We start from the raw sequence: 25,116 nt of genomic DNA, 5'->3' as shown, positions 1-25,116 counted from the left end.
TTTCGTCCATCATAAAACATTTGTATCGGGTTAAATTTTCTGCATTTTTCACATCTGTAGCAAGCTTTTTTAGAGGTGTTTGTGCGTGACGAATGTTTAGAATGACCAATACAAAAAAATGCATTTGAAAATTCAAATCAGCAAGGACTTTAAGACTAAACTAAATTAACACTACTATGAAAGTGACTATTTAAATTCTCTTGAAAGAGTTGCTTTATTTGTAAGTTTTGTTTGCGATATTCACTTTGCCACTCATTTTTGCCAGAGAAGACCCATATTTAGTTTTACCTTAATTGAGCAAGCAATTGCAAAGGCATGTTTTTTGTTGTTGTTTTGGTAGCGTCCTTTCTTTTAAAGTATTAATATGTGCCTTTACGATAGAAATATTTAGGCATAAATGAGGTACCCCAGTAACAGATCTGTGCCTTTTTTTTTCAGATAGTCCAATCTTTTCTGGAAAATTACAATGTTCAGATTTTGTTTGCAATTTAATGTATTTTTCAGGTAAATTGCATTTGCTGCAACACGCACACGCACACACACACACACACACAGCTTGCTTTAAATTAGTTCATCTTGTTTGTACATTCTGTTTGGTGATATGTGCTTTGCTAATTAGGACCTAAACTAATTACTTTTGGTAAATTAGCACTTATTCTGACGTAATCAATTTGAATCAGAAGACTAAAGCCTTAAAAACAAATTAGCTCACGAAAATGTTTTATAATTTTATTTAAAAAAAGAACATAATATATTTCTGCCTTTGTATATTTGAAGTATGGGTTTGGAAAGAAAAAAAGACTGCAAAACTGGGCTGTAAAATAAAAGCAAATTGCTATTTCAGCTATTTTTTTTAGCAGTTTTTCCCCCCTCTATGAATAAAGTTAGGGCCAGAAATAAGTTTCTATAGGCTAAGTGGTGATTGTTCATGCCAAACCCAAAGCCACAATGCCAGCTTGCTGTGGGTAGTTGCCAGGTCATTTTTAGGTTGTTACTTGCTGACCCATGGTCCCAAAAAGTGGACCCAAAAGTGCCTATGTCTAAGATATTCTTTATATGGATCTGGATCCTGTATGGGTTCAACCATGTTTATGAATCAACATTATATATGGTGTAAAGCTTGAGAAAGTTGCTTTGCTTACAGACTGTGAAAATGACTTTCTCTGAAAGTGCTGTAGAGTTTGACTGAAATTATACATAATGGCTAATGATACTGGTATTTGCACATATATAATTTTAAATGTCAGTGCTATAGATGGACCTTTGGTTTTATTGTCATGGAAACTTCACTCGTGGACTTTGCACTGGGCGTTGCTGTCATGCAATCTAAAGAGCAAAGAAGCCATTTCTTTCCACTGAGAACAACTCTGCAGACTGAAAACCTGACATTATAACACCAGTATGCCTGACGTGAGTCTGTGAGGTCTTTTTATGTCCTTTGGCTGCATGACGCGTATGTAGATGTACTTTCATGCGTAACCCCATGCATTTTGTCATGGTTCATTTTTGTCAAGCCTTTGCCTGTAGTGCAATGTTGAATTTTACAATGAAGACCTCTTCATGTATTTCACAGTTGGTTCGCTGTCTCTTGCACTCAGTCAAAAAATAAAATCTCTGGTTCTGTGAAGTCATTGTGACACATCAAGCTTTCAAACAGCTACATTGATTTCTTTTACATTTCCGTCACCACCAGGCCCTAAGCGGCCTGCCAATTTCCTCACCACAGAGTTGATCCTAGGCTTTAATTATCTGCCTGCTTTTCAAAAGAGACGCAAGCGCTTTTTTATAGGATTTTCACACCATAACCACATTCAAGATATGGCCATTTCCACTTCCTGTTCTCATAATTACATGCTGTGGTAAAACACATCAGCCACACATCAGCCTCTTTTTTAAAAACTTTTAGCCACAGCTCTTACCATAGTGATTCCCAAGAAATGTCAAAAAATTATATTATGAATTGTTAAAGATTAATTAACTTTCAAATTGAAGTAAATGTATTTATTTAGTATTTATTTGATTTTGATTTAATTTATATAAATATAATTTGCATATAATATAATTTATTTTTATTATATAGGACAAATAACTACCTACTGGCAACCAACTGTGTAACATCTACCAAAAAATGTTTTATTTTATTTTACTTAATTTTTTATGTATGCATTTATTTATAAATTTCTTGTGATGATAACCCCACAGTAATTTGAACAAGCTACCAATTGTTTTACTTCTTTTTTTTTTCAGATTTACACTTCCCTAAACACTACATAAATTGCACTTTACAGGACAGCCAGGTGGTATCTTGCCAGAATACATTTCATTGTGTACTTGATTCCGATGCGCAAGAACGCTGATGTTACCCATGCATGAGTTCTGTGATCAATGACCATCCCCGACATCCCGATCTGCTGAAGTTTCATTGTTCTCAAACTGCACCTTCATTTTTCAGTGTCTTTAAACTGGCTTGGGAATATGAGTATGCTCACAATTGAAATTAATACACGATCACCGCTAGATAAAAGATAACAGAGAATATAGGCAGGAAGTTACCTTATATGAAGAAGAGAAATTGAGTGTATGGAAAGAGAAGGGCAAAGATATCTGTGAATCTATTATTCTTTGAGTGTCTTTCCCATGTTATGGGCAGATCACTTCAGCAAAACATGCTGGGGAGAAAAAAATAATATGTTATGCACAGTTTAATTATACACCACATGAAAAGTCTGGAATAAAGGATTCTGTTTTTGAAGGAACAAAAAAAGGACTCACCTTGCTGCTCAAGAGCCATTACTTATAATTATCAATGGTGAAAAAAAAGTGGAAAAGGAAATTAATACTTAGCAAGATCAAAAGTGACATTAAAGATTTATAATGTTACAAAAGGTTTCTATTTCAAATGAATTCTAAAACTGTATCACGGCTTCCACAAAAAAAAAAAAAAAAAACTTCCAAAAAAAAAAAAAAAAAAAAAAGATTAAGCAGCCAAAACACTTTTTCAACATTGACTGAAATATTAAGAATCGAGCACCAAATCAGCATATCCATAAATGATCCTTCATTCTTCATATAAATGCAGACTTAGTGAGCATAAGAGACTTCTTTCAATCAGTCAATCAATCAATCAACATTTTGACTGCTAATTATTCCAAATTTTTAGACTTCTGTCATCAAATTGCTCTCTCAGGGTGTAGTATAAAATGCATCATGTTTGGCCAGGTTAATATTATGCATAATTGACATATGTAAAGTAGATGGTCATTTTGAGTGGAGATGACTTTGTGTCTCCTTTGACTGTTCAATATTGAGGACTCTCTCTTCCTCTCTCTCTCTCTCGCTTCATGTCTCTTTAACGCTCACACTCCACTTTCATTAGGAAACCAAGCACACTATTGTCACAGTAAGCTTTCAGTTCGTTCGAGGGCTTGTAGTAATTAGCAGTCGTATTAGACGATAGCCCATAAGAGTTGTTTAACGCTAAAACAATTCTGTTCGTCAGAAGCGCCCCAGAACGTGAACACTGTTTCCTCTTATCTCGTCTGTTTTGTATGAATACATTGAGGTTCATCAGCATGCAAATTGCTCAAGGTGAATTTATTTATGTAAATGAGGACACAATGTGGGCTTTTTTTCACACAAATCATATAAGGTTAGAAAGAACACATTAACATTTCAGGTGAGGCAGTACAGAGGCTCCTTAGAAAATGTGAAAAAAAATGCTGATAACCTAAATGACGCCTGATGTCGCTTTTCTTTTGGGGGATTTCTTTACTAACGCTGCTTTGAAATCAAATTTGCTCTTCTGATCCCAACAGAAAAACCTCAACTTGTATAAAACAAAGCTAGTTGATTCCTTTTTTGTTGTCATTTCTTCTTTTGGACACCTTAAAATGATAGTTCATCCTCATATTGTTGAAAACAATGCGACTTTCTTTCTCCTTTGAAACACAAAAGTACATATTTTGAAGAATGAAACCGTTTTGGCGATCATTGCCTTCAAAGAGTAACTTCTCAAAATATCTTCTTTCATGTTCCACAGAAGAAAGCAAGTTGTACAGGTTTGGAAAGGCATGAGGGTGCAAAAATAATGACATATTTTTCATTAGGGTTGAACTTTCCCTTTAATGCCTTTGATTTCTTTTGGCAGCTTTTTTGTGCACAGTCTTTTTTTTTTTCTCCACTGCTGAACATGAAAGTATCTTGGGCTGGACTGTAAATCAAATTGTCCAATTCTGATTTTTTTCTTAAATAGATTATTTCTCTTCCTCACATGAGCTTCAAACATTGTCCGTATGAGATACTGGAGTGAATAGGCAGCATTTCTGAATTGAGTTGATCTGGAATGTTCATTTTAAATAAGCAAATAATATTAAAGGGGTCATATGATGCGATTTCAAGTTTTCCTTTCTCTTTGGAGTGTTACAAGCTGATTGTGCATAGATAAGATCCCTGAAGTTGCAAAGACTAAAGTCTCAAAACCAAAGAGATATTCTTTATCAAAGTTAAGACTCTGCCACACCCCCCTAAAACGGCTCGTTCTAACACGCCCCCACATACGTATCTACCTCACTATGTGGAAATATTAGCATAACGCGCCCAAATGTTCACACAAAGAAAGGCGGTGTGGTTTCAGTAACCGCAGTTAGTGCTGATGTCAGGGAGACGCTGTGTGTTTCTAGGAGAAAGCAACAGCACTTTATTTGGCCTTCCGAAAGTAGATGCATTTAGGAATCTTTAAGATTACTTACAACAGAACAGCAATGCATTTTATGGACGACCGTTTCGTGAACCTAGGAGAGGAGGTAATTCTGACTTTGCTATGACTATCTGGCGCTTCTGAATCAGCTACTGTTTTGTTATTAGTTTAAGTATTTGCTATTGACTGTTCAAATGCGGAGTTTTGCGCATTATGTGTGTGTGTGTGTGTGTGTGTGTGTGTGTGTGCGAGAGAGAGAGAGAGAGAGACACACACACATACATCACAGTGGAGTCAACTGTCTTAACCGTGACTTGTGTACTGCAAACACATATACATCACTGTGTCTGTCACGTGACTCTGTTCTCCTTTCAGGCTCTGTCTTTACATTTATTTTGAAAGATGAAGCTCGCGATTATGGTAAAGGGCGTTACATTTCCGACAAGTGCTTGCGGTGTTCGGCCAATCACAATGCACTGGGTCAGCTGGCCAATCAGAGCAGACTGCGCTTGTCGGAAGGAGGGACTTTGTAGAAAATGAAGCGTTTGAGAGAGGCGGGGCATAGAGGACCTACAATAATGTACAGTATTTGAAAAATAATGTGTTCTTTGAACATTAAAGCATATCAACATATTCCAAATACACAAAATAATGATCTTTAAAAAAGCATCATATGACCCCTTTAAAAATAATATATATATTTTTTTATTATTATTATTATAAATACATACATACATACATACATACATACATGCATACATAAATAAAGATTAATAAAGCCGTGGAAGGTCAGTGTCAAATTTCATGTAAATTATTTGTTGAAAAAGAGATGAAAATCTATTTATTTTTTCAAATAGCAATTCAATTTATTATTTTAATAAATACTGTAAAAGATTATATTAATATTAAATGCAAATATTGGATTTATATTATTATAAATTACTACATGATTCAATTATAGCATTTATACTTAATAAATTAAATATTTATACAAGGTGATCCATGTATTATTGAGGTCAAACACCATTTTTATTGCCCTCTTCATGGCAAGTCAGAAGCACAGTTAAGGCAAATATTGAGTAAGATTAAATTGCATGAATTCCAACAGCACTGTTAACATTTAAGTCACGTTGAACACATTTTTTTTGGGGTGCCCAGAACAGAATTTAAAATGTCAGATACGTCCTGAATTCTGCTGAACACATTATAATCCGAAAACCTGTCATATAAGGGAGGAGCATTCGTTTGTACCACAGGGGGGGGGGAAAGGACAAAAATAACATTTTAAATAGACAAATATAGCATTTTAGTTGCTGTTTTGTGCTGCCAAGGTCTCTTATAAATGTTTGCAGTATTGCCTGTTTTCCATTTGCTTAGCATGAGTCAACCCCTTGACTGAAGATGTAGATGTGAAATAATGTCAGATTAAAAGCAGTGCACTTGAAACTCTAAACATTGATCCTATTGGACTCGAGGCATTTGACTTATAGCTTATGAACAAGCACAGGAAGTAGCTTTCTGCCGTGATGATAAATGTCATCTCTACAATCTTGGGAGAGTGACAGCGCATTGACAATGGTCGCTGTCAACTGTCACACATCCAGATCTATTCTTAAATTCATTGTGCATTCGAAGTGAGACAGTGAATAAATAATCCACACACACACATATTCAGAGAACGTTACCGATAAAATGTAAAAAGTGGCCTGGTCTAAATTGAAAGGTATAGTTGGCTAAAAATATTCAAGTTTTGTTATTTATTCACCCTGAACTTCAGTATCAGTGTCCTAGATTGCATATTTTCCATAAAATATTTAATTTTAGATTATTATAACTTTTTTTAAGTCAAACTTTTAATAAATTTCCCCTGGTTTTGTAAGTGTTGTTGTTATTTTAAAATGTCTTCATAGTTCTTATCCCCCCCCCCCTTAATTTCAGTCTTAATTTTAATTTAGTACTTTATTTTATTTCAAGTAAAAAAAATGTAATGACTGTAGTTTTAATTTTATTATGAGTTAATGATAATAACCCTAGTTCTGCCTGTATAAGTCATATACAGATACGGCTGTTGTGATCTCACAGAAGGTGGGTGTTGTAGACCCCCCTCTCTCTCTAGGTGTCTGAGCAGGTTTTGGCTGGAAATGCAGCGAGGGCGAGACAGAGGGTCAGTGCAGATGTAATTATGGGATGGATGGGTGGGGGCAGAAGTCGAGCAGAAGTCCATTGCTCAGCAGAATCGTGGCAAACAGCTCACTTGTCTTTCTGTGAACTCTGACCTCTTCCTGTTCCCCATCCCCCTCAAAACCTGCATGTGTTTTGCTGCATTGAAGGTGGAAAAAGTATGCAAGCAAATGTGTTTTGCTTTGCTCTTTGCTGACAATCCAAATTCTGCTAATAAATCTGCAAGGCTTATTCTAACATACTTTACATTTTTATTGTAGGATTTAGGCTACCTGAAATTATATTTTCTACCAAAGTTATACCTGCAAGTTTTTCAGGGGGTTGGGGTGTGTGTGTGTGTGTGTGTGTGTGTGTGTGTGTGTGTGTGTGTGTGTGTGTGTGTGTGTGCGTGTGCATGTGTGTGTGTGTGCATGTGTGTGCGTGTGCGTTTGTGCGTGCGTGCATGTGTGTCTTCCATTATAATGAAATTATAATGAAAACAATAAAAGGTATAAGAGCAATATCACATTCATAGTCATTCGATATTGTTCTATGTCAGCATGGCTGTGATTCGAACTTGGAACATGATGTAAAACTAGAAGTTTTGTTTCATTTTGATTTCATCATCATGGCCATCCTTATCTGCCACCGACCCCTTAATTAGGTTAAAATGAGGGTGGTTTATATTTGCAGCGCTAATAAGCAAAATTGGTGTGTTTGTTTCGTCAGTCTGTCGGCTCTGTTTCTTGGCAGTGAGATGTATTCAGCGTTAATGAGGATAAGTTGTTTATTCAGGAGAGCTGGATGTGAGAATGACACTGTCAAGGCAGTCGTGAGGTTTGACAGGAGATGATCTTCGATGTGGATGTGTGTGTGCAGAGCTTGATATTTTTCTTTATTTTTCAATTTAATTATGAAATTTTTTATACATCTCTATTTATGTATTTCCTCTGTAATGACTTAACTTTAAGATTTTTTTGTTGTTCATTTTTACAGAAATAAATTAATATTTTTTTTCGAAGAAGGTTTCAAGACTTTGAAATAAATAAATACATACATACTAGGGATCGATCGTCGTTTAAATTAACAATCAATTAATCTTTAAGCTTGATACTGCAAAATGCGTCTATTGCAGTGGCATATATTCACCAACATGACAGGATGTGCAAATGCCACTCAAAACGCCTGCTTCCTCACCCAAATTAAAGGGGGTTTTAGTCTAAATAAAGGCTAGTAGCAGGATTGTAAAATTAATAGATGTGATTATGATCATTTGATAAAATGAAGAGAGCGCGTTAGCGTATCATTTATCATTTTCATTAATCATCGTATCATAGTGGTATCATTTAACTTTTTTGGCTGTTTCATATCCCATCATGGAGACCGCTGAATGCACCTCTTTAAATGGTTTAATGGTGCTCGTTGTTGTATTTTAAAACACAATCGCAATGTTTGCAATTGGCATTATAGGCAATTAAGATAAAATAGGGATGCACCGAATGTTCGGCAACCGAAATTGTTTGGCCGAAAATAGGAAAAAAAATGCTCTATAATAAGTGAATAGACCGAATAAATTGTACCGAAATGGCCTCAAACGATTAGTAAATAAACTGCAGAACGTTATGTTTTCTAATACATGCACGGATTGCATTCAAACAGTGCTAGACGAGCTCACGGCACTGTCAGATTGGCAGATTTTTATCAAGAATGTCTCGATACATTTTTCCATCCATCCTTCCTTCAATTCTATGAATTTTGCCAGTGCTACACCGTGATGTGCAGTGCCATTTGACCTCCAAACATGGTGTTTATTATGGCATCCAAAGAGTACAAGTTTTGTCTCATCTGACCAGACTATATTCTCCCAGTATTTCAGAGGCTTGTCTAAATGTTGTGCAGCAAACTTTAAACGAGCTTCAACATGCTTTTTCTTCAGCAATAGAGCCTTGCATGGTGAGCGTGCATACAGGCCACGGCGGTTGAGTGCACTACTTATTGTACTTATTATTTTCTTTGAAACAATTGTACATGCTAATTCCAGGTCTTTCTGACGCTCTCCACAAGTGATCCTTGGCTCTTGGACAACTCTTCTGATAATTATTTTCACTCCTCTGTCAGAAATCTTGCGAGGAGCACCTGGTCGTGGCCGGTTTATGGTGAAATTATGATGTTTCCACGTCCGGGTTATGGGGGCAACAGTGCTCACTGGAGCATTCAGAAGTATAGAAATCCTTCTGTAATCAATGCCATCAGTATATGTTGCAACAATAAGGTTGCGAAGGTCTTGAGAAAGCTCTTTGCTTTTACCCATCATGAAATGTTTCTTGTGTGGCACATTGGTCATGAGACACCTTTTTATAGGCCATCAGTTGGGACTGAACCAACTAATATTAATTTCCACTGACAAGGGGCAAGATTGCTTTCTAATTACTGATAGATTTCAGTCTTGGCTTTCCATGCCTTTTTGCACCTCCCTTTCTTCATGTGTTCAATACTTTTCCCTGTGTCATTCAACTTTAATACACAGAACTTAATTTCTGAACTTATTTGTTTTGCTTTCTTTGTATGTATGAATTACCTGGATTGTTACCGACATCTGGTGAAAATGTAATGTCAACAGCACCTTTAGAAATATATTTACTGAGAAAAATGGTGATGTGTTCAATACTTATTTTACCCGTTGTATGTATGAGTCCCTCAATTGTATTCGGTGTTAAAAGATGGATTTCAAAATCATAGTCACTTTTGGAAAGGGTTCAAATATGCAGAAGATGCTAGAAAACCAGAAAGTTTTCTGAAGAACAGCAGGCAGTTGCACTGCTCAGGACCAACAAGGGACTCATGAACAACTATCATAAAACATAAAAAATTGTTGTGGATCATCCAGGAAACTACAAACAGTATTAAGACTCAAGGGTACGTAATCTTTTGAACGGGGTCATTTTCATAAATTCAGTTATTATTTTGTCTTGTGGAGTATATATAAACATCTGTTATGTGAAATAGCTTATTCGGGACACTACTAAATAAAAAATAACATTCAATTTTCATGATCCCTCTTATTTTGTTAAAATTAGCATTTTCCATATTCTGCAAGGGATATGTAAATGTATGAGCACAACTGTGTGTGTGTGTGTGTGTGTGTATATATATATATAGATAGGCTGTCAGTCAATTACATTTTATTATCTAATTACATGATGTGGCAATTAATTAATCTAATTCATTGCAAACAAAATTTGGTTGTGAAAATATCCACAAATATAATTTAAAGCTATTATTGTTTTAAATGAGAAAGTATTAACATAATGATTCAACGTAAAACTTTTTACACAGAAACGTTTAGGCTACAACAGTCTAACTTGAACTATAGAGCACAAAAGAAGATATTTTGAGAAATATCTCAGTATTTTTTGTTAATGCAATGAAAGTCATTGGTAACCAAAACAGCATTGCTACCAACAGTCTTTAAAATGCATGTTGAAGTCATTCAGGTTTGAAACGACATGAGGGTAAATAAATGATGACAGAATGTTAATTTAACTATCCCCTTAATTTTTTTTTTGTTATTATTATTTTATATTTAGTATAAATTCTCTAAATAAGAAACTAAAATCACCTCGGATTTAATAAAAAATATCTTAATTTGTATTCCGAAGATGAACTAAGGTGTTACGGGTTTGGAACAACATTTTTGCAGTAATTTATGACAGAATTTTCATTTTTGGGTGAACTATCCTTTTAATTATTATATGTAATTATATTATATAGGCTATTGGGAATATTCAATATATCACCCACAGCTCCCAACCAAAACCTGTCATGCGTGTGATGGTCAAAGAACGCCATCTTTGTCAGGAGGTGAATGAAGATGCCTATGTTTCTGCAGGGACACGTGGTCATGCATGTTACACACTCTACCCATCAGTAGCGTGTCTGTGTTGATTAAAGAGACATCCATAAATAAAGCTGCTGTTTCCTCTCAAACATAACACGCTCAGACATTGGGATGACAGCTGAGTAATTACCTCATGCTTACATGACAGCGTCGAGCACATGATGGCATGGACAGAGAAATTATTTATGGCTTTATTAGGGTGTTATGTCTTATGCCCGGCAGGCTGTCATCTGTGAACCATGTCTGCTGTCTGTGTGCGAGAAAGCTGTGAGGAGAATAAGTGTTATTGTTGTGCTGTGTCCGTCGAGTGGCTGTCATTTATTGTTTGGTCGCAATTTTACTGAAGAGAATATAATGATGCTTTAATTGTTTGTGATAGATGAATGGGGTGATTGACGTCAGGGTGGTGATTTATTGTACTGTTTTGGTTTTTAACAGAGACGGTACATCGCCACATGCAGCAGTATGAGGTGGAGTATTTGCAGTTTGCCTTCCGCTGGATGAACAACCTGCTTATGAGAGAACTTCCTCTGCGCTGCACCATTCGACTGTGGGACACTTGTCAGGTAAAAGAGACTCTCAACAGTCTCTGATGTGGTCAGTTACATAAATAGAATGTGCAGCTGTTTTTCAAAAATGGAAATTGTTGTCATTTACTCATCCTTAGCCACTGTGCACCTTTAGAAATAAAATAAAATAGTAATTGATATATTATCTCTCACAACTTTATTTCTTTAACTGTGGCATTGTTTACCCATTTAGAGCAATGCTTTATTTTTCACAGTTTGTCTTTATTTCTCATTTTAAACTTTATCACAGTTTGTATTTTTGTACTATTAGACGGAAACAGAATTCCATAGACGTTTGTCAAAATCCTGTCATTTATCGTAATCTGAAGATTTCCCGAACTAGTTGTAGGCTAGTGATCCACTGAAATACTTTAATGAATGGAGTATTTAAATGAATAAAGCCCCGTTCACACCAATAATGATAACTATAAAGATAACCATAAAGATAAAGGTATCTGCATCCACTCCAGCGGACGATATCGTCTGTTTATTCTCAGTGCATGCTCGTCTGCTGCTTTAAATTCTTGAGCTCGTTATAGCAGGATGGATTCTGATTGGCTGTCAATGTTTTTATCGTTCATCAGCTGGAAAAAAAAAACTTTCTGAAACTGATTCCAACGATATCGTTTCTCTGTGCCTTTATTATTCTAGCTGTGGTGTGGACTATGCTATTCTTTAATATTGGGAATGTTTTTTTAGATCTATATCTTTATCTTTTTTGTTACTGTCCTTGGTGTGAACTGGCCTTTACTCATTAAAATAATCGAACTCTTATGTAAATCAAATCTAAATGCAAAAACATGTTAACTGAAATCATGTTTCTTTTTTCTTCTCAATAACTATTGTTCTAATTGAAAAAACGTTCTTGGAACCTTTATAATCACAAAATGAAGTGTGGTTAGTTAATGTTATATATTAGTACTAACATTTTCTGTTCATAAAGTCTTTGAATATCTTTGAATATTGTGTTGGACAACAGAGGGCAAAGTTGAGAATCATTGTTGTAGATCACTTTTATGATACTTTTATGTGGCTTTTTTTTTGCATTTTGGAACTTGAACGTTAAATCCTCATTTACTTCAATTATATTGAAAAGAGGAGCCAGGATTTGTGTTCCACTGAGGAAAGAAAATCATAAGGCTGGACAAATATGGGCTTGAGTTAATAATTGCACAATAAATGACACCAGAACTATGTACCTGGTCTTATATAAGACAAAAAAAAATCTTATAATGATATATCACTATTACAATGACAGAATTAAAGGGGTCATATGATGCTGCTAAAAATAACATTATTTTGTGTATTTGGTGTAATGAAATGTGTTTACGCGGTTTAAAGTAAAAAAAACCCGTTTATGCCGTTTAAGGTAACAAAACCCACATTATTTTCCACATACTGTACATTATTGTTTCTCCTTTCTGAAACGCATCGATTTTTACAAAGCTCATCGGTCTGAAAAAGTGAGGTGTGCTGTGATTGGCCAGCTATCCAGTGTGTTGTGATTGGCCGAATACCTCAAGCGTGAGACGGAAATGTTACGCCCCTCACCATACTGTGATGCCGTGTCCCGGCCGGAGCGACGACACAAAAACATTAAAACCCATTACAAACGAGGCATTTGTTGCATCCAGTGGGGACATAATTACTGATTATAATGACTTATACTGTCTTAACAAACACCGTAAACAGCAACCGTTCGCGTGTCAGCACTTAATGCGCATATCCTATATGAAAAGCATTTTAGGGGGCCCTTGGCTTTTGGGGGCCCAAGGCTGTCGCCTACCTTTGCCTAATGGGTAAGTCCGCCCCTGGTCATACAGATGTTTTATGAAGCAAAACAAAAGTCAGGTTATTTTGTTTTTGCTTCAGATTTTGAAATTATATGGTCTAATATAAAACAAACAAAATACATGATTAAAATGCAGTGGTTGCCTCTAATTTCAAATGGCTATGAAAAATCAAGGTGCAACACAGAGCGAAGAATATGCAAATGTTATTTTATACAGTGGGGCAAAAAAGTATTTAGTCAGTCACCAATTGTGCAAGTTCTCCCACTTAAAAGGATGAGAGAGGCCTGTAATTTTCATCATAGGTATACCTCAGCTATGAGAGACAAAATGAGAAAAAAAGTCTAGAAAATCACATTGTAGGATTTTTAAAGAATTAATTGGTAAATTCCTCTGTAAAATAAGTATTTGGTCACCTACAAACAAGCAAGATTTCTGGCTCTCACAGACCTGTAACTTCTTCTTTAAGAGGCTCCTCTGTCCTCCACTGGTTACCTGTATTAATGGCATCTGTTTGAACTCGTTATCAGTATAAAAGACATCTGTCCACAACCTCAAACAGTCACACTCCAAACTCCACCATGGCCAAGACCAAAGAGCTGTCAAAGGACACCAGAAACAAAATTGTAGACCTGCACCAGGCTGGGAAGACTGAATCTGCAATAGGTTAGCAGCTTGGTGTGAAGAAATCAACTGTGGGAGCAATTATTAGAAAATGGAAGACATACAAGATCACTGATAATCTCCCTCGATCTGGGGCTCCATGCAAGATCTCACCCCGTGGGGTCAAAATTATCACAAGAACTGTGAGCAAAAATCCCAGAACCACACGGGGGGACCTAGTGAATGACCTGCAGAGAGCTGGGACCAAAGTAACAAAGGCTACCATCAGTAACACACTGCGCTGCCAGGGACTCAAATCCTGCAGTGCCAGATGTGTCCCCCTGCTTAAGCCAGTACATGTCCAGGCCTGTCTGAAGTTTGCTAGAGAGCATTTGGATGATCCAGAAGAGGATTGGGAGAATGTCATATGGTCAGATGAAACCAAAATATAACTTTTTGGTAAAAACTCAACTTGTCGTGTTTGGAGGAGAAAGAATGCTGAGTTGCATCCAAAGAACACCATACCTACTGTGAAGCATGGGGGTGGAAACATCATGCTTTGGGGCTGTTTTTCTGCAAAGGGACCAGGACGACTGATCCGTGTAAACGAAAGAATGAATGGGGCCATGTATCGTGAGATTTTGAGTGAAAACCTCCTTCCATCAGCAGGGGCATTGAAGATGAAATGTGGCTGGGTCTTTCAGCATGACAATGATCCCAAACACACCGCCCGGGCAACGAAGGAGTGGCTTCGTAAGAAGCATTTCAAGGTCCTGGAGTGGCCTAGCCAGTCTCCAGATCTCAACCCCATAGAAAATCTTTGGCGGGAGTTGAAAATCCGTGTTGCCCAGTGACAGCCCCAAAACATTACTGCTCTTGAGGAATGGGCCAAAATACCAGCAACTGTGTGTGAAAACCTTGTGAAGACTTACAGAAAATGTTTGACCTCTGTCATTGCCAACAAAGTGTATATAACAAAGTATTGAGATGAAATTTTGTTATTGACCAAATACTTATTTTCCACCATAATTTGCAAATAAATTCTTTAAAAATCCTACAATGTGATTTTCTGGATTTTTTTTTCTCATTTTGTCTCTCATAGTTGAGGTATACCTATGATGAAAATTACAGGCCTCTCTCATCTTTTTAAGTGGGAGAACTTGCACAATTGGTGGCTGACTAAATACTTTTTTCCCCACTGTATGTGGGGGCGTGTTCGAACGAGCCGTTTTAGGTAGGTGTGATTCTTAACTTTTATAAAGAATATCTCTTTGGATTTGAGACTTTAGTCTTTGCAAATTTACAGATCTTCTTTATGTGCCAAGAGCTTGTAACACTCCAAAGAGAAAGGAAAAAATGAAATCGCATCATATGACCCCTTTAAAGGTAGAAAGATTTCAATGCATCTACCATAGCATATACTATCAGCTTATATATGCAAGCATTTCTGAATGCAGTTGCTTCACATTTAGGTTTTTCTAGGTTTAGGCGACTCGTTTTTAACACGGAATCTTAAGAGGATGAAGCACAGCCAGGAGCCTCAGAGGTGTTACTGACATCTAACCCAACGCTTATGGAAGACTTCCAGACTGTTCTTGATGGTGTTCGGTCCAACGGGCTGCCATTTCTGAGTGAATGCAATGAGTCTGACATTTCTGTGCACTCAGCTCAAAATAGTGTGAAAATTATGCTTAATTCTTACTTTGAAGGAATTTTGAATTTCTGTCAAGGTAATTGTGATAAGCCATTACATGCTTCCTGTCAACAGCAGACACTTACTGTATTAAATGTCAGTTTCCTTTCATCTCTACAGGAAGAGGAAATGGCGGAAATGCTTTCAACAGCTGACTGCCCATTTGTTCTACTTGACTGATTAGGATTTTACACAGATTGTAACCATTGCCGATAGACAGTTTGCATGCTTTGTTTGCCATTTGTTACTCACTGGGGATGTGTCATTGGATACTTTCTGACAACACCAGCCTCGTTATTGATGCGTGTTGATGTGTATGTTAGCTCGGAGGGCACCACAAAAACACTCACTTGTTAGGCCAGTCACAAGTCAGTAAGACTAGGATATTGCTTAACATGCACTATTGATTGTTTCTTCCATTAAAGAGATGCTGGTAGGGTGCAGAGCAAATATGGTACATTAAAATGTTGTTGTTTTTTTGAAGTTCAACTACTTTTGATGGCTTATTTTCATTGGTGAAGGTCTCAGTTTTAGTCAGGTTATGATTGGAGGCACCCTGAGTTGCTTTCAGATATTGATTTTGCCAGCTGAGCAAATAGTGAAAGCAAGGGCAAGAGGAGATAACTGTGGCAGGATTTGCAGCAGCAACCCATGATTATTTTAGTGCTTTATTGATGCTTGAGGTCACTTTTACTTGTTTTTTTTTTCGACCGGGTTTCCACTGACTTGAGCCGAACAGTGATGTAACTGAGTTTCTACATAACCTGCCTACAAATGAACAACTCTGTTTTTTTATGACTATTACGGTAACACTTTATTTTAGGGTCTCTTAACTAGTTGCTTATTAGCATGCATATTACCAGAATATTAGCCATTTATTAGTAGTAATTAAGCACATATTAATGCCTTAGTCTACATCCCTAATCCTACCCCAGGGCTGTACGTTAACTTTTTTTTCACATAGCACTGGCGCTACAGAGGTTGAAAGTTTTGTAGCACAGGCCAAAAAGTTGTAGCACAAGTATAAAATGTCTGTTATCATGTCTGAAAACAAACACAAGTAATGGAGTTCATCACTTAAACACTCACTGATGTTCCATACAGAGCACAAAAAATACAAACCATCACAAAAATTGTTTTTAGACAAAGTTTTCTTAATTTGCTAAAAATGGAAGAGTGCAGAAACATAACACCTCTTACACCTTAACAAAATATAAAATAAAAAAGAATGGCAGACATTTAGGCCAAAGTGAGCAAAGATAAAAAATCTTTGTAATTTGTAATTATTATTCCTACTGTAAAAGTCAGTGTGGACCAGCTACTCTTTGGTTACTCACATTCTTCAAAATATCTTCTTTTGTGTTCAGCACAAGAAAGAAATTAATACAGGTTTGGGACAAAATGTGACCTCAGAGGTGTTACTGACATCTAACCCAACGCTTATGGAAGACTTCCAGACTGTTCTTGATGGTGTTCGGTCCAACGGGCTGCCATTTCTGAGTGAATGCAATGAGTCTGACATTTCTGTGCACTCAGCTCAAAATAGTGTGAAAATTATGCTTAATTCTTACTTTGAAGGAATTTTGAATTTCTGTCAAGGTAATTGTGATAAGCCATTACATGCTTCCTGTCAACAGCAGACACTTACTGTATTAAATGTCAGTTTCCTTTCATCTCTACAGGAAGAGGAAATAGCGGAAATGCTTTCAACAGCTGACTGCCCATTTGTTCTACTTGACTGATTAGGATTTTACACAGATTGTAACCATTGCCGATAGACAGTTTGCATGCTTTGTTTGCCATTTGTTACTCACTGGGGATGTGTCATTGGATACTTTCTGACAACACCAGCCTCGTTATTGATGCGTGTTGATGTGTATGTTAGCTCGGAGGGCACCACAAAAACACTCACTTGTTAGGCCAGTCACAAGTCAGTAAGACTAGGATATTGCTTAACATGCACTATTGATTGTTTCTTCCATTAAAGAGATGCTGGTAGGGTGCAGAGCAAATATGGTACATTAAAATGTTGTTGTTTTTTTGAAGTTCAACTACTTTTGATGGCTTATTTTCATTGGTGAAGGTCTCAGTTTTAGTCAGGTTATGATTGGAGGCACCCTGAGTTGCTTTCAGATATTGATTTTGCCAGCTGAGCAAATAGTGAAAGCAAGGGCAAGAGGAGATAACTGTGGCAGGATTTGCAGCAGCAACCCATGATTATTTTAGTGCTTTATTGATGCTTGAGGTCACTTTTACTTGTTTTTTTTTTCGACCGGGTTTCCACTGACTTGAGCCGAACAGTGATGTAACTGAGTTTCTACATAACCTGCCTACAAATGAACAACTCTGTTTTTTTATGACTATTACGGTAACACTTTATTTTAGGGTCTCTTAACTAGTTGCTTATTAGCATGCATATTACCAGAATATTAGCCATTTATTAGTAGTAATTAAGCACATATTAATGCCTTAGTCTACATCCCTAATCCTACCCCAGGGCTGTACGTTAACTTTTTTTTCACATAGCACTGGCGCTACAGAGGTTGAAAGTTTTGTAGCACAGGCCAAAAAGTTGTAGCACAAGTATAAAATGTCTGTTATCATGTCTGAAAACAAACACAAGTAATGGAGTTCATCACTTAAACAGTCACTGATGTTCCATACAGAGCACAAAAAATACAAACCATCACAAAAATTGTTTTTAGACAAAGTTTTCTTAATTTGCTAAAAATGGAAGAGTGCAGAAACATAACACCTCTTACACCTTAACAAAATATAAAATAAAAAAGAATGGCAGACATTTAGGCCAAAGTGAGCAAAGATAAAAAATCTTTGTAATTTGTAATTATTATTCCTACTGTAAAAGTCAGTGTGGACCAGCTACTCTTTGGTTACTCACATTCTTCAAAATATCTTCTTTTGTGTTCAGCACAAGAAAGAAATTAATACAGGTTTGGGACAAAATGTGAGTGAGCAAATAATGACAGAAATTAAATTTTTTGGGTGAGCTGTCCCTTTAATGACAGTCGGCAGCATGTTTAGTAGCTACTGTCCCTTTAAGAGCCTCACATGCTTCTCTCTTAACTCTTTACTTTCCTTTTAGACATAACCAACTGTGTTTATATGTAAACCGTGTGTGTTTTTGACCGTATTAGACGCGAAATCAATCAGAAGCGAAAGACAACTTAGTCCAAAAATCAGGCGCTTTTTGACAGGCTCTCATTGGTACTTCATGAGTACGTGCTCAGAAAAAGCGCATGCAGAACAGCACGTGAATTAAATGTTTAACCGGTATTGCTTTAAAGCTGATGAAATAATGTAGTTTTGTGATTGCGCATAAGTGCAGTGTCCCGTGAGAGTAACTACCGCTGAGCTAACACTGATGTGAATGCATGTGGCGTTGTACATTATATAGAGATGGAGGGAGGCGCCAGAACTGCAGCTGATAGAATGTGCGCTGCAGCAGGAAACAACGATATTTCTTCAAAAGCAGATCGTGGAGACATTTTAATCGTCCATGATCAAAAATAGTCATATCGCACACCCTTAACTACCAAGTATAATCAATCTCACACACACAAACAAGCACAACGAAATCACTATTAAGCACACTATTAAGCGGCTGTGTTATGAACATGCAAAACTGTATTGCACGCGTGCTACAGTGATAAATTTATTCATCACACAGACCAGACATATATGTCGCACTGTACAGCCCTGTACCCAATACCTAAACTTAACAACTACCTTACTAACTATTAATAAGCAGCAAATTAGGAATTTATTGAGGGAAAAGTCATAGTTAATAGTGAATAAGTGTTCCCTATTCTAAAGTTTTACCACTATTACTTCACATTTTAAGGATATAATTCATCATTCAAAGTTTAAAACAAAAAAAAAGAAATAAGCCACATTGTATGTTTCATATAATTTTAGAAAAGTTTTTTTTTTTTTAAGAAAAGTGTAATTTTTGTTGTGCTGTAAACATCGAGTAAAAATGTATAAAAATGTTCTTTACACCTTGAATACATGTGCACATCTTAATCATTTTGAAACAATTGTTAAAAGAAAAAATCAAGAATTATAATTATATAAGCCAGTTTTTGCTGCTCAATATTTCTGTGGATACACTACCATTCGATAGTTTGGTGAAAGAAAGATTTAAGAGAAACGTAATGCTTTTATTATTCAAGGCCATATTAAATTTATCAAAAGTGACAGTAAACTGTTTTTAACACTGGTAATAATAAGAAACATTATTAATAATTTAGAAAGGAAGAGCAGAACCCCAAGAAAAAGCACCAAAGAAAATTGTGCCAAAGCGATAGTCTTCTTTTATCCTTTTCTTGACCACTTTTAAAAATCAAATCTGAGACATTCAAACTGACCAATCAGCAGATTTTCTGTATTAAAGGGGTCATATGATGCGATTTCAAGTTTTCCTTTCTCTTTGGAGTGTTACAAGCTGATTGTGCATAGATAAGATCCCTGAAGTTGCAAAGACTAAAGTCTCAAAACCAAAGAGATATTCTTTATCAAAGTTAAGACTCTGCCACGCCCCCCTAAAACGGCTCGTTCTAACACGGCCCCACATATCTACCTCACTATGTGGAAATATTTGCATAATGCCACCCAAATGTGCACGCAAAGAAAGAAGGCGTAGTTTCAGTAACCGCAGTTAGTGTTGAAGCAGCCAAGTCAGGGAGACGCTGTGTGTTTCTAGGCGAAAGCAAAAACACTTTATTTGGCCTTCCGAAAGTAGATGCATTTAGGAATCTTTAAGATTACTTACAACAGAACAGCAATGCATTTTATGGACGACCGTTTCGTGAACCTAGGAGACGAGGTAATTCTGACTTTGCTATGACAATCTGGCGCTTCTGAATCAGCTACTGTTTTGTTATTAGTTTAAGTATTTGCTATTGACTGTTCAAATGCGGAGTTTTGCGCATCGTGTGTGTGTGCGCGCGTGTGTGTGTGTGAGAGAGAGAGAGAGAGAGAGAGAGTCTTAGAGCTCGCCGACTCTGACAATCTGTGTCATACTAACTCACCTTAAAGATCTTGATGGCCCAAATTAGCCAAGTCTGAATGATGAATATTTCATGGGCTTTTGAAAACAGAAAGAGTAGCTTCCCTTGTATCTCTCAGGGAGATAGTTTCTGTGCCATTCACAGTGCATTGTGAGTTTTTCTTGATCTGTGCTGCTTGTTGTTGTCAGACTTTTGCTTTACACGCTGACTCATGTTCTTCAGAGTACTTTTTATTTTTTTACGCTCCATCGCTCCTCACGAAAACCTCTACACAGTAAACAAAAATCCTCTGTACTGCAGTGAGCAGTACATCAAAGCTTGAGGTCTCTGGAACTGCCCAGCTTCAGTGTGAATTTTCATTCCATTAATAAGTCTGTTCTAATAAAAGGAGTTTCAATGGCCCCTAACTGCATGCAGGTGCATTTAAAAAAAATTAGAATATCGTGAAAAAGCACTTTTTAAAAAAAATTTTGTAACTTGCTTAAAAAAGTGAAACTTTGATATTTCCTAGATTCATTACATGTAAATTAAAGCATTTCAAAAAAATTATTTTTTTAATTCCTCAACAGAGGCCAGGAATAGAATGTAATTCATCCCATGCATTTTTAATGCATAACCAAATAGTCTGAAAATGACTGCTCGCACTCTCTCCCTCCCTCGCCGACTCTGACAATCTGTGTCATACTAACTCACCTTAAAGATCTTGATGGCCCAAATTAGCCAAGTCTGAATGATGAATATTTCATGGGCTTTTGAAAACAGAAAGAGTAGCTTCCCTTGTATCTCTCAGGGAGATAGTTTCTGTGCCATTCACAGTGCATTGTGAGTTTTTCTTGATCTGTGCTGCTTGTTGTTGTCAGACTTTTGCTTTACACGCTGACTCATGTTCTTCAGAGTACTTTTTTTTTTTTTACGCTCCATCGCTCCTCACGAAAACCTCTACACAGTAAACAAAAATCCTCTGTACTGCAGTGAGCAGTACATCAAAGCTTGAGGTCTCTGGAACTGCCCGGCTTCAGTGTGAATTTTCATTCCATTAATAAGTCTGTTCTAATAAAAGGAGTTTCAATGGCCCCTAACTGCATGCAGGTGCATTTAAAAAAAATTAGAATATCGTGAAAAAGCACTTTTTAAAAAAAAATTTGTAACTTGCTTAAAAAAGTGAAACTTTCATATTTCCTAGATTCATTACATGTAAATTAAAGCATTTCAAAAGTTAATTTTTTTTTAATTTTGATGATTAGAGCCTACAGCTCATGAAAGTCAAAAATCCAGTATTCCAAAGTATTACAATATTTCCTAAGATCAATCAAAAAAAGGATTTGCAAAACAGAAAAGCACAAGTTCTTTAAAGTATGTTAATTTATGCACTCAATACAAAAAGTGCTCCAAAACCTCCTGGTAGATGGCTGCATTGACTTTGGACTTGATAAAACACAATGGGCCAACACCAGCAGACGTCACGGCACCCAAATCATCACTGACTTCGGAAACTTCACACTGGACTTCAAGCAGCTTGGATTCTGTGCCTCTCCAGTCTTTCTCCAGACTCCAGACCTTGATTTCCAAATGAAATGCAAAATTTACTTTTATCTGAAAAGAGGACTTTGGACCACTGAGCAACAGTCCAGTTCTTTTTTCTCCTTAGCCCAGGTAAGATGCTTATGACATTGTTTCTGTTTCATAAGTGGCTTGGTAGCCCTTTTCCTGAAGACGTCTGAGCGTGGTGACTCTTGATGCACTGACTCCAGCTTCAGTCCACTCCTTGTGAAGCTCTCCCAAGTGTTTGAATCGGCTTTGCTTGACAGTATTCTCAAGCTTGCGGTCATCCCTGTTGTTTGTGCACCTTTTCCTACCCATTTTCTTCCTTAATCAACTTTGCATTTTAATATGCTTTGATACAGCACTCTGTGAACAGCCACCCCTTTCAGTAATGATCTTCTGTGACTTACCCTCTTTGTGGAGGATGTCAATGATCATCTTTTGGACCATTGCCAAGTCAGCAATCTTCCCCATTATTTTGGTTTCAAAGAACAAGAGATACCCAGAATTTATACTGTAGGGATGGTAATTTAATGACACTCAAATGTAAATTTTCTAATATTTTGAGATACTGGATTTTTGACTTTCATGACCTGTAAGCTCTAATCATCAAAATTAAAACAAAACAAACTTTTGAAATGTTTTACTTTACATGTAATGAATCTAGAATTCATGAAAGTTTCACTTTTTGAAATAAGTTACAAAAATGAACTTTTTCACGATATTCTAGTTTTTTTAAGATGCACCTGTATGTATGGATAAAACTTAATTCATTCTTCATGGTACATTATAAACTTTTTGTTGTTGTTTTTGTGTGTACGTTATCTAATTTGGTTAGGAAATTTTTCAGTAATTATATATATATATATATATTTGAATGCCTATTGGCTACAATAAAATTAGACTACACAAAAAAATGGTGTACGATTTGCTTTTTTAAAAAAAGTGGAAAATTTTCATATTGCTTTTGAATTACACTGAAATTTTGCAAATAATTATAATGAAATGGCAAGTAACACATTGAATTACAAATGAAACTGAAGTAGAAAGACTAAAATAGTAAAACATACTTCAGTAATTTTTGTTTAATTTACAACTTTGGATTGCTTGATAAAAGCTAGGAAATAATTTCACAAATTGCTTTTAAATTACACTGAAACTTCACAAGTAATTACAAAGAAACAGCAAGTAACACATTGAATTACAAATGAAACTCTAAAAAAACTGAAATAGTAAAACATGCTCCAATTATCTTTGTTGTAGTTACAACTGTGAAAAAAATATTTTTTACAGTGTAAGCCACATTGTGCATCTAAAATCTCCACAAGTGAGGTTTCCCAATTAATTTTATGGTACATTTCGCAGACATTTCCTCTGTCTGGGTATGTAATGAACAACTTAAAGGTGCACAGTAAGCTTGTTCTGAATACACAACAGGATTCATAGGCAGAGAACGTTTCTGATTGACTAAAAAAATATAAATGTGCGGGGCACTCTCCTGACTCTTCCTGCTGTTTACAGAGCCTAGGGCTGTCACAGAGACAGATGTGATTTCTCAGGACACCTATTTTAGTGATATCTGTCAGGTTGTAGGAACAATGTATGCATGCTATTCCAAAACTGCTGACAGCATCTTTAATTTAACTCATTTAGAACGCTTATCTTTGTATAAAGTTCAGGGGAGGCTTCTGGTTTCTTGGCAGACTTCACATTTTATGAGATTCCCTGGCTGTACCTCAAAACCTAGTGAGCAGCCTCATTAGACAGCAGTTTTGGGAATTGCATGCATTCTGTCAAATTCTTGGCAACATTGCATACAACCTTTTATAGGTTGTGCTGCTCCCAGAATGCGTTGTTACAAGTTCAGAAAATTGTTCATCCAAGATGGCAGACAGTACCTAAAGGAAATGTCATTGTTGAATATATAATATAATATAATATAATAGTATTTAGAGGTGATGCTTATTGCTAACTGAATGTAAAGATTCTCAATCTAATAATTTTTTCGAGTCAGATCGGTTGATCCAGTTCCAAATGAATTCAGCTTACTGAAGATAATGGAAGATTATCCATTAATAGCAACATAAACTTTAGTTTAATTTACAAGATTCACGATAAATATAGAACAATTTTAACAGAAAAGGATAAAAGAAATCATACATTTAACATATACATATCAAACATATGCTACAGCGTGTACAGTTGTATACTTACACATACATATTAACACATATACACAAATATAAATAAATACACTTGTATATACATATGCATATATACACACATATATTTGTACATACATCCACATACATATGTACCATCCCCCCAGTTAAAGAGAAGAGAAAAAACAAGAACAACAAGGCCAGTTAGGTGAGGCTAACTATTGCTATAGCTTTTTTGTCTGTTATATTACGGTTTACTTGGCTTAGGATGTTTTGTTCTCTATATATCAACCACTTTTCCCAGCCCATTGTAAAAGCATTTTTTTTCATCTTTAAAATATATGCAAGTTCTTCCATTAACAGGATTTCCTCAATTATCCCAAACCATTGTTTACAATTCAAAGTAATATTTTTAAGCCAATTCCTAGTTATAGTCTTTTTACAAGCCACAAGAAGAATCTTACATAAATATTGGTCACTTTTAGGTACTATGCCTTTAATATTTCCCATAAATAAAAACCAAGAGGTTCTAGGTATTTTGTACCTAAACACTTCAGATATGACTACCTGCACATCATCCCAAAAGGATTGGATTTTCTCACAACTCCAAAAGATATGCGTGTAATCCGCTTCTAACTGTCCACACAGTCTCCAGCAAGCCTGCTGCCTGGACACTTGTTTGCTTTTGATCTTAGGTGTTATGAAGAAGCGAATAAGGCACTTCCATGAAAATTTCCTCCATATTTGTGAACTTGTAGCAGTTTGGTGGATTATGCACATATCATACCAATCTGTTTCTGGTATTTCAGTCTTTAATTCTTTATCCCATTTCGATTTTATATATAATGTGGAGGAAGGACTGCAACACATCAACACCTCATATAAGGAAGAAATTATTCTGGGTAGTGTACGATTATAGGCATCGATCATCATTTTAGTAAGGGAGTCATTTATTCTAATTTTCCTTTTTTTG

The 25,116-nt window shown here is 36.1% G+C and overlaps 1 protein-coding gene across 1 annotated transcript in view; it reads left to right on the top strand.

The window, feature by feature from the left end:
- tbc1d22a (TBC1 domain family, member 22a) overlaps window positions 1-25,116 on the top strand; it is a 149,313-nt gene that overhangs the window by 106,865 nt on the left and 17,332 nt on the right. The window contains exon 11 of the mRNA XM_016234144.1: window positions 11,193-11,320. Within this exon, the coding sequence (XP_016089630.1) occupies window positions 11,193-11,320 (128 nt within the window). The remainder of the gene's footprint in view (window positions 1-11,192; window positions 11,321-25,116) is intronic.

Source organism: Sinocyclocheilus grahami, unplaced genomic scaffold, assembly GCF_001515645.1.
Source record: "Sinocyclocheilus grahami isolate Dianchi unplaced genomic scaffold, SAMN03320097.WGS_v1.1 scaffold445.1, whole genome shotgun sequence".
Classification (NCBI taxonomy): Eukaryota; Metazoa; Chordata; class Actinopteri; order Cypriniformes; family Cyprinidae; genus Sinocyclocheilus; species Sinocyclocheilus grahami.
Note: the sequence above shows the minus strand (reverse complement) of the source record. Positions and strands in the feature narration are given on the sequence as shown.